Source organism: Apodemus sylvaticus, chromosome 8, assembly GCF_947179515.1.
Source record: "Apodemus sylvaticus chromosome 8, mApoSyl1.1, whole genome shotgun sequence".
In the NCBI taxonomy this organism is placed as follows: Eukaryota; Metazoa; Chordata; class Mammalia; order Rodentia; family Muridae; genus Apodemus; species Apodemus sylvaticus.
The window spans coordinates 73,437,863-73,449,306 of record NC_067479.1 but is presented as its reverse complement, the minus strand read 5'-3'; the positions used below and the strand labels follow the sequence as shown (position 1 = coordinate 73,449,306).

General features: G+C 40.9%; 1 protein-coding gene across 1 annotated transcript; it reads right to left on the bottom strand.

Annotated features, from left to right (window-relative positions):
• Positions 1–589: 589 nt before the first annotated feature.
• Positions 590–1,531, bottom strand: LOC127690873 (olfactory receptor 49). The gene has a single exon (XM_052190364.1). The coding sequence runs from the start codon at positions 1,529–1,531 to the stop codon at positions 590–592; it is 942 nt and encodes a 313-aa protein (XP_052046324.1).
• Positions 1,532–11,444: the final 9,913 nt, after the last annotated feature.

Below are 11,444 nucleotides of genomic sequence, written 5' to 3'. Positions count from 1 at the left end.
GTTCACACATTAGCCGCCATTGTCCAACGGTTATGTGGATGCTGTGATCTAAATGTAGGTCCTCCAGCGTGTGCAGCAAGCACTTTACCCACCAAGCTCTCTTCTCAGCCCAAGAGAATATACATTTTTGTCTTACTAGACAGTTTTCCATTAATATTGGGAATCTGAAAAAAAGGAAGCTCTTACAATATTGTTTAGTCCATGTTTATTTACTTTTACCATTTTGTCAGTTCTCCCATACATAATACTTCTGAGGTCTATCAATGACTATATTCTTTGGGCATACTTTTATCAAATTTGAAAAGAACCAGCAAAGAAGGACCAAATTTATTCTCAGCATTTAAGAAAGGGGAGATTATAAAATTCATATACAGTGTAGGGTCTGAAATATCAAGACTTAACACACATAGTACTGGTATATTGGAATTTGTGTCTTCTTGGAGTGAGGTGGAATGGATGCTTATGATACAGGTCAGAACTACAGTCCATCAGAGCGTATTACACAGAACTGTCTTTGAGGAGAAAATCACTGGCTACCACTGAAAGTTTCATCAGCAGAGACTCGGGCAAGCGTGCAATGGCGTTTTCTTCATGTCTGGCTTGGCTTTTGGAGCTTGCTTACATGTTCCCTAAACACCTGCTTTACCTGCTTGTTCCTCAGTGTGTAGATGAAGGGGTTGAGTGTGGGTGTCACTACAGTGTTGAGTAACGCCACCACCTTGTTATGATCCTCCCCCTGTCCACTCTTGCCAGACCGGACATACATGAAGATACAGCTGCCGTAGAAGAGAGACACCACAATAATATGAGAGGAGCAAGTTGAGAAGGCTTTCTTCCTCTCCTTGGCTGAAGGAATGTGCAGGATGGTATAGAGAATGTGGCCATAGCAGGTGGCAGTCACAGCCAGAGTGCCCAGGAGGCTGAAATTGGCAATAACAAAACCCAGGAACTCTACCAGGCTTGTATCTGCACATATGAGTTCTATAAGAGGAAAGTTGTCACAGAAGAAATGGTTAATGATGTTGGGGCCACAGAATGGCTTCTGGAATATAATAGAACTGGGAACCATGATAAGAAGCAATCCTGACATCCATGAGCAAAACACAAGCTGGACACAGACTCTTTTGCTCATGATGGTGGCATAACGCAAAGGGTTACAAATGGCCACATACCTGTCAAAGGACATCACTGCCAGGAGAAAGAACTCAGTGGTGCCAAGGAAGAAATAGAGGAATGTTTGGAGGAAACAACCTGGTAGGGATATGGTCTTATGTCCTGTGATGATGTTGGTTAGCATCTTGGGGAAGATGACAGAGGTGAACCAGATCTCCAGCACAGCAAAGTTGCGGAGGAAGTAATACATAGGGGTGTGGAGGCGCCTGTCCACGAGGGTGATGAAGATGATGAGGAAGTTCCCCAGCAGAGTGAGGAAGTAGGTCAGGAGGAAGCCCAGGAAGATGAGCGCCTGCAACTCACAGGCATCGGACAGCCCCAGCAAAATGAACTCAGTAACAGTGGTGCTGTTCCCCATGGCCCCTCCCGCTTCTGCTGGGGATGTTCATGGACCCTGCTGAGCATCGGAGCCTGAGTTCTGAGGATGACCCAAGGCTGGAAACACTGAAGAATGAGTGTTTATTCTCATACACTAAAGTACACACTGTTAGCCTCTAGAGGTTTCACTCCTTGCCCTCTCGTTCCTCAGGCTGCTGAGTAAGATGTCTCACTGAGTCAACAGCAGATCATAAACTTTGACTTGGTTTTACAAAATTTAGGGTAATTTTCTACCCCAAATGATTTTAAACAGCTTTCTATATAACCTATTTTCTTTCTGCTTGGAAATTTATTCATCATTTTAGAGCAGATGATACTTTTCTTCTGTTCATTTAAACATTGGAAAAGGTCTTCTAAATTCACTGACCTATTTCCCTTTGCAAATCCTGTGTCCTGAGAAGGAAAGATTTCATCTCCATCGTTGATAGAGAGCTTTTCAAGCTTGCTACAGAAGGCATTTTAGTTGAAACGATTGTGAATGTGTCTGAATTCCAGTTACCACAGCTTAAAAATCTCATTTCATCCCTATGAAAACAGAGCAAAGCAAAGCAAAACAATACCTGTGAAAACTTCTTGTAAGATTTAAAGAAGTAATTCACAACAAATACATAGTCCTGGGCTAGACACGGAGTAAGCAGCTACATAATGTCATAATTTCTTCCTTTATGACCAAAATTACTAGAACAATTATATAAAACTATTATAACAAAAATATAATATATTCAGAGGATATATTTTTTAAGTATATCAAAATTATAAAATCATCTGTCAGCTGGTGAGCCTCACAACCATAATTTTATCCCTGGAACCCATGTAGAGGAAGGACAGAACCAAGTCCACAAAGTAGTCCCCTGACTACCACACTTATACTATGCACACAACAACAATAATAATAGTAATAAATAATATAAAATATTAACAGCTCATTATAGAATGTTTAAGAATGTAGAGTAAGAAGAATTAAAAAAAAAAAAAACTCCTTTGGAGCCAGGTAGTGGTGGCGCACACCTTTAATCCCAGCACTTAGGAGGCAGAGAGGCAGGCGGATTTCTGAGTTTGAGGCCAGCCTGGTCTACAGAGTGAGTTCCAGGACAGCCAGGGCTACACGGAGAAACCCTGTCTCAAAAAATAGACATACATTCATAATACATAAATTCCTTTGTAGCCCCACACAGATAACATTTATAATGATTTCTTAATTTGAAGATCTATTTTTGTATTTTTACCTATGTGCATATGTCTAGGAGAGTGCAGGTGTGTGCATGCGAATGCAGATGCCCTCAGAAACCAGCAGTGTTGGATCCCTGATCTGCAGCTGCCCAGCATAGGGCTGGGAGTTGATGTCGGGTCCTCTGCCAGAGCAGTATGTGCTCCTAGCCTCTTAGCCATCTCTCCATTCCAGGTCTGGGAAGATTTTGATCCAGGGCTGAGCGGGTAGCTCAGTGGTACAGCCCTTGTCTAGAGTGTGTGTGTGAGGCTGGCTTCAAGCACCAGAGTTCTGTTTTGTATTTCTTTGTTTCATTTTTTATCATTATTTACATCTACATATTGGCTTATATAACTCTGCTCACAGATTATGCATTCAGCCCCTTTAATATATTAACAAGATAAAATCTTGTTATTATAAACTTTTTGTAATTATTTTGCTACTATTTTTGAAGACTTCGGGTACACAAAACTGATATGTAGATTAGAAAGCATGCATTTTTGTCATATTTAGTGCTTTTGTATAATATCCTCAATAATCAAAACAAATAATGTAATGGCCATTCAGAGTTATTCAATCTCAATTGTTCAGTTTATGTTTTTACCTTAAGGTCTGTCACATGTTCTGCAGATCACGATCAGGCAGCTTTTGTCCTGTTACTTTACATACCACCAAACCTTCAGGTTTTCCAGCAACCCACCTCCTTTGCAATCCTCCTTCAGTACTCCCAGAAGTGAATTGTCTTTGGATACTTACCAGAACTGGCATTACCAACTCCTTCAGTGGCTGCTAGGGCTCCTAACCCCAAGTGTCATTGCTGGGATCCTTGTCTGAGAAAGAAAAATATACATCTATGGTTCCTGTCTAGAGAGGCAGACATCAATGGATGACTTGTATGACTGGCTCTTACATGCTCTACATGATCTTTCAGTCTCATTGTGCCCACAGAAGACTCTGGGGTAGAGTAATCACGGTAGACCCTTTGTCTCTGTGGGCTGAGAAAAGGCTTGAGGTATTAGACATTTTCTTTGGTCTCCCTTGGGAATTCAGAGATGTACAAAGATGCATAGCTCAGATTTGACTCATCTGAGATTCTGTTTTTGCTGGCTGGAGTTTTCCTTCCCTTGAGATTCATTACCATCAGTGATAACAGGGACCTAGGAAGGTCCCTTTCCCCTTACTTCATTCAACTCTCAGACTAAAAGTTTACTTTGTTCTGGGAAGAAGCCCAGAAACTTCCAATAAAGATTTAATTAGGACAAAGATCTGCTGGGAAATTCAGCCTTGCAGACTGAAGAACCTCTGAATTCTTGTACTTTCCATTGGAAGACAACCATTGTTGAACTGAACCATGACCTGTCAGACACTCTAGAAACTCCCCTTCATATATATGAATGTGCCGGGTGATGGTGGCACACACCTTTAATCCCAGCACTTGGGAGGCAGAGGCAGGTGGATTTCTGAGTTCGAGGCCAGCCTGGTCTACAGAGTGAGTTCCAGGACAGCCAGGGCTATACTGAGAAACCCTGTCTCAAAAAACCCAAATCCAAAAAACCAAAAAAAAGAAAGAAATCATATATATGCATGTGTGCGTGTGTGTATGTGTATGTGTATGTATATGTATATGTATATATATGCATTCATTCTATATGTTCTCAATTCCTCTAAAGCAGCAGTTCTCAATCTGTGTGTCATGACCCCTTTGGGTCCCTTTCACAGAGGCCACATATCATATATCCTGTATATCATATATTTATATTACAATTCATAACAGTAGCAAAATTACAGTTATAATCTACCAAAAAAATAATTTTATGTTCCACAACATGAGGAACTGTATTAAAGTGATGCATGTAGCTGGCATTGCTACTTTGTGGGTTCTTCTTTCTTCCACACTTCTCCAACCCTTTCAACCCTCTAACATTAGATAGGAGATGGGGAAAAATGATAGAGAAAAAAGAAAAGAGATCCCTGAATTTTTTTTTCTCTTCTTGTTTCTTCTTTGAGCATTACAAAGAATGCTCATTACTTACAAACTGCAACCAAACCCCTGTGCCAGTCTGCATAGGTCTGTCTGAGTGCAACTGGCACGGAATCCTTTGTGGGAGCTAAAGGTCTCATAGGGCTCAGGTGTGACCCGAAGAACCAATGGGTTACAGCTCTCTAAGGGGAAGACAAAGCAAGGCAGGCTGCCAGGCCTCACCCACCGGCCCCAGTTAGTGGCAGGCATGAGACGGAGCCACTGAGCAGGAAGTGGCGGCTGCAGTCAAGCACACACACCTGATGGTTGCGTAGGATCAAGGGCCAGCAGAAGAAAGCTTTAGGAGAGAAAACTCTTCCCTGAAGTGTTGCAGCTCAGACACTCTCAGACAATCTTTGGTGAAATAACTCATGCACTTTATTTCTTGTGAACAGGGACCTTATAAACATTTTTGGGGTGGGGTGGGATCTAGGGATAGGTCTTCCCATTGGCTCAGTCTAAAAAGTTAGGGACTCCTACTTACATGGGGAAGAACTTCAGGTGTTGTCCCTATGTGACAATCCTAGTGGGGTGTTGCGGTCACATGTTCCAGGACAGGAATCTGGTAGGGAGCTTATTCAAACTCCTGCTGTTCTCAGTTATGAGAGTTTTTATCAGGGTTCAGAACTTCGCTGAAATCTTACCAGTTCTTCTGTCTGGTGGCATGGCTCACTGCCCCACACCCCTGTACAGCCAAACAACAACAAACCCCTCCTCTCAGGTCCCTAGCACTTACATATCCTCTGAAAAGTCCTTAAAATTCCAAAAGCCACACAATTGCAGAAACTATCTGCAGCTGGCAAAATCATGCCTCAGCTAGAGCATGAGGCAAATCATAGTCAGCTTCTGTGGTCAGTCTGAAGCAGCCCTATAGCACACACCTGGGATTAAAATGAAAAGAAATTTTTATAATATTTCTGTGTTTCTTAAAGGAACCAAAATTCTAAAAATGTCACTATAGTTACAGCATTAGGTAGGTTGACAACCATTACCCTGGTGAACCCTGACTAATACAATTACCAACCAGTATCCCTTTTGAACTTGGATATAAAAAGTACTTGCAAAATGAATCCAAGAGCACATTAAAAAAATTATCTACAATGATCAAGTTGGTTTCATCCCTGAGATTCAGGAATGTTTCAACATATGTATTCACCGCATAAACTGAATGAAAGACAAAAACATGCAAATATCTAATTAGGTACAGAATACCTTTGACAGAATCTAATATTCCTTATGATAAAAGCCCAGGAGAGACTATGAATACAAGAGACATACATCAACACACTAAGAACAATTCACAGCAAGCACACAGACATCAATCTAAACAGAGATAAGCTCAAATCATTTCCACTAAGATCAGGCACAAGAGAAGGACGTCTGCTCTCCATACTGATTCCTTACAGCACTTGAAATTTTAAATAAAGCAATATGCAAATTGAAGATCAAGGGGATAAAAATAGGAAAATAAGAAGTCAAAGTATTTTTCTTTTCAAATAATATGATTGTCTATGCTACAGCTTCTATTGCTGTGATGAAATACCATAACCAAAAGCAAGGTGGGAAGGAAAGGATTTATTTGGTTTATATTTCCACATCATAGTCTATCACTGAAGGAAGATAGAATAGGAACCCAAACATGGCAGGAACCTGGAGGAAGGAGCTGATGCAGAGACCATGAAAGAGTGCTGCTTACTAGCTTGCTCCTCATGGCTTGCTCAGCCTGCTTTATTAAAGAACTCAGGACCACCAGAACAGGGATTGCCCTACCCACAATAGGCTGGAGCATCACTCATCAATCACTAATTAAGAAAATGTCCTACAATAACAAATGACTCCCATGAAGAAGTATGGAGAGGGTCCTGATCCTGGAAAGGATTGATCTAGCATTGGAGGGGAATATAAGGACAGAGAAAAAGGAGGGAGGTGATTGGAGAATGGATGGAGAGAAGAAGGTTTATGGGACATATGGGGAGGGGGGATCTGGGAAAGGGGAAATCATTTGGAATGTAAACAAAGAATATAGAAAATAAAAATATTTACAAAAGAAAAAAGAAAATATCCTACAAGCTTGCTGAGAGCTCCATTTTTTTTGAGATGGATGAACAAAAATGCTACAAATTTAATTATCAAGGAAGTGCAAATCAAAATATGGATCAAACATCAATACATGTATATAATCCTGATAATATGAGGAAAATGCCGAATTACAAGTATTGAGAAGGTGCTGAGGAAGAAGAAATCTTGGATTTTGTGGACTTCACTCTAAATTAGTTCAGTAACAACAAAAAACAAAACACAACAACAGCAAAATAACAACAGCAGCAACAAAGTCCAGATAGTTCTCAAGACTAAAACTATAATTATCATCTTGTACATAAACATCTTGTACATATTGGTTATATAACTACAGGAATCCATATCATTTTGTGTCCTAGTTTTGCAACTATTGCTGTATATACTGACCAAAAACAATTTTGGAGAGGAAAGAGTTTATTTCATCTTATATCTTACAGTAAGTATATCATGGATGGTAGTCAGGACAGAAAAACAAACATGAACTTGGAGGCAGGCACTGAAGAAGAGCTCATGAAGGAATAGAATTACTATCTTGTGCAGACCAATTTCTTATTCCAGCTGTTCGAGGTGGCACTTGCAATAGTCAATCATCAGTCAAGAAAATACTCAATGATATTTTGCCTACTAGACAATCTGATGGAGACATTTTCTCAACTGAAGTTTCCTTTTTCAGTTTGACTCCTGTTAGACTATTTTGATTGTTGGTTCTATGTATAGTTCTTTTTGTTTCTACTTGGTTGATTTCAGACCTGACTTTGATTATTTCCTGCCCCTCTATTCCTCTTGGGTGTATTTGTTTCTTTTTGTTCTAGAGCTCTCAGGTGTGCTGTTAAGCTGCTAGTGTATGCTCTCTCCAGCATCTTTTTGGAGGCACTCAGAGCTCCATCTTATGGAGGCATTTTCTTAATTGAGGTTCCCTCCTCTTGGATGACATTAGCCTGTGTCAAGTCAACATAAAACTATCCAGCACAATGATTTTATACATAAGAGCCCTTTAAAACTCCACCCAGAAATTTATAGCTGATAAACATGTCTGCTAAAACAGCAGAATAAAAAATTTAACACACAAAAATCAATAAATAGCCTTCTGATATACAAGCAACAAATAGGCTGAGAAAGAAATCATGAAAAACATACCTTTAGCAATAGCCTCAAAAAAAATGTATCTCTGGATAACACTAACCAAGCAAGTAAAACACCTCTATAATAAAAACTTTATGACACTGAAGAAAGAAATTGAAGAGGCAAAGATGGAAAGATCTCCCATACTCCTGAATTAATAGGATTGATATAGTTAAAATGGCCATCCTATCAAAAGCAATCTATATAGATACAATGTAATCCTCATCCAATTTTCAACAAAATTCTTCACAGAAATTAAAAAATTAATTTTAGTCTAATATCCTTCTGGTGTATTCATTGGAGGAGACTATGCAGACATGTGTTTAAGCCAAAAGAAATCTTTTATTGGCTGGCCAGGAACTACACTGGTTATTTGTGATACCATCGTAGCTTCTCGGGGTGAGCTTTTAAGCACAAAAAACACATCCTGGGTTGACATACTTCCATTAACAAACGCAGTTATCCAGAAGAGAAATTATGGAAGCCAAAAAAGTCAAGGTTAGTACATGTAGAGACTTTCCCAAAACATGGACTTTGGTGGATTAGGTCTTTGATTTGTTCTTTGCGGGTGGTGCTGCCTATGTGCTGAGTCTTATGTTCTGAATGGGACTTTCATTGAGTCAACTGTGCTAAGGTCTAAGTGCTTGCTAAGGTCTAAGTGCTTACTAAGGTCTGGGCACCTACTACAGAATAGAAATACAAGAAGCTGAACTCTAGCCTGGTGCCATGCAGCCTGGGCAGACAGAGCACGCCTCCAGATGACCTCTTCCATATGCAGCAAGTGTGGAGCATTGCACTCCTGAGACAACCCCGGATACCCAGAGACATCAGGTACCACTAAGATGAGCAAGTAAGCAGAGAGAAAGAAGAAAAAGAGAAACAGAGTGGTGCTATGTATAATGAAGAAAGGTGGAAATAAAGACTGGAGGGCAGTGATAAACAGCCTCATGAGTTGCCCAGCATGCCACCTGAAGCCATCATGATATCCTGGCCCCTGCTGCTGCTTGGGGCCATATCTGGGTCCAAAGCCCTGCAGCAGTGGGGGCCTGTTACCACCAAAGGCCAAGCAGATGTCCCTGCTCTAGGATGCAACATGGGACTGTATTGATGTCTGAGGGCTGTACAGAGTTAACCCCACCCCACACTTGGACATCATGGGAAAGAGTTGGCCCCATTCCTCAAAATCTATAGCACTCAAGAGAGCTGGCCTGCACCTTGCCTGGGAAGCACAGTAGAGCTGGTAGTGGGAATGAGGGTACGCTGGCCCTGAGGGTGTGAGAGTTTGAGAGTTGGCTCTGTTAAGCTGCAGCACTTGGGTGAGCTAGCCAGGGGAATGCTGGAGAGCAAATCCTGAAGTAATGAGTACAGGAGAACTCTTGGGCCAGCCACCTCAGCTACCCCCCAGGCCCAGATCCAGGGCTTTGAGTTGGCCCACTCCAGCATCTACACCATCTATGAACTGCTGGAGTGTGTAAAGGGGGCACGTCCTGCATATTCAGAGCTGCAAGAGCACCATGATACAGGCTGAAGTGGGAAGTTCTGGCTTCTTTGGAGAACCAGTTATGTCAAATGATGTTTTGCTGGGGCACACAGGTGAAAGGATATTTTGCTAAAGCAGACACATGAAAGAATGCTTTCCTGAAGACTCAGTGTAGCAGTACAGGGCAAAACCAGAACAGGGAAGTGGGAAGGAGTGGATGGGAGAACAGGGGGAGGGAAGAGGGCCTATGGGACTTTCGGGGAGTGGCTGACCAGAAGAGGGGAAAACATTTGAAATGTAAATAAAAATATATCGAATAAAAAAAGAAAAAGAAAAAGTAGGGATTAGAGTAATTAGAATGCATTAAATACATGCATAAAATTTTCAGAGAACCAATAAATAAATAATTTATAAGTGAAAAAAAAAGAGAATGCTTTCCTGAAGCAGACACAGGTGAAAGGATGCTTTGCTATAGCAAATACAAGAAAGGACCATGTTGTTTAGAAAGAACATAAATATGGCCCCACAGACAGTGGGAGATGTTGCTCTGCCTCACTATCCTTTGTTAATGGCACGCCATGCATTAGTTCGCCCTACATTGCTTTGCTGAACTTCGCTGGTGGTGACTTGATAGAGAGAAACTCACCAAAGAACTTCTCATGAAATTATTGTAGCTTCTTGTTGTTTCCTCGGACTGGACCCAACTGCTGGGCCTTGCAGTTTCTTCTGGATTCATCTGCTCTTGCTAATTTGTGAGCGGTGACTGCTGAGTGGACTAGCCTACAGCTTCTGATCTGTGTTTGGTGTTTGCTAGTAGAATGAACTAAGAACAACGAAGATTGAAATTGCCACAAAGAACCATTTCTAGACAGGTCCACTTCCCCTGTGTCCTAATAACCTTTCCTTTCTAATACCTCTGGGCTAGAGGTGCTGGGCTAGAGGCGATATTGAATGCTTATTACAGTAGGTGTGAAAAAATATAAAACAACAAAGGTCAACAACAGGATGTCCAAGAGGAGTCCCAGTGAGGATCCAGTATTGACACTGTAGCAGAAGCCAGAGGCCTCAAAACAGACCAGTGACTGACTCATTGTAATGAACATTTGCAAAAATGGGTTTTATTTAGTCTTCTCTAGCTATTGTCAAGATTAATCAGTTAGTAATTAGATAGAAACAAGCAATTCAGATATACTATAAGTAGATGGCTTCAAAAACATCAGAGATCCACAGAAAATGGCATTTAAAGATATTTTATTCATCTAAGCCTTTTGAGATGGGACTGCTTCTAGCAGCACCACATTCTACTTCAAAGAATAGGAGAAGCATTGAAGACTTTCCTTATGGAGTTTGCAGGCTGCCTCTGAGCAAGAAAATGCCCTTGCTTCAACTGCAGACAGAATGTTGTCCAAAATGAACAAAAAAATGAGGGAAGTCAACTGTTAAGCTTTCCCAAGACAAGTCCTTCAATATTCCTGCTTCACAAAATAGTCTGTCGGATACTGCACAAGAAGGCCAAAAATGGAAGCTCTATGACTCAGGGAAATTTAGGGGGACTGTCCAGGCAGCCAGCTCCTCTGTCATTTCTATAGTTTTGGAAGCTGCTTGATTGCACTTCCTCCTTACTCGGATGGTATTATTGCTTCTCAAGTCTCTGATGGGGTTGGAGACTAGATAATCTCCTGAATAAGCTTAAATTGTATAGGATTGAAGAAATTGTAAGTCTGAGAAGATGTTTTAGGTTGGTAATGCAAGTTAGGATAGAAATTTATTTAGTTACAAAATTCTAAACTCACCAAGATAGCATACATAACTTTCTCCAAGGTTGCCAGATGCATATGGACTAGACATTATGAATGTAAATCTTAGCTGATAGTTTTCATAATTTTTTTACATTTAACTTCTTATTATATATGCTGTAGCTGTCTTCAGAGACTCCAAAAGAGGGAGTCAGATCTCATTAGGGATGGTTGTTAGCCACCATGTGG

What these genes read in the sequence shown, in the direction of transcription:
- LOC127690873 (XM_052190364.1), bottom strand. Translation starts at nt 1,531, where the DNA reads ATGGGGAACAGCACCACTGTTACTGAGTTCATTTTGCTGGGGCTGTCC.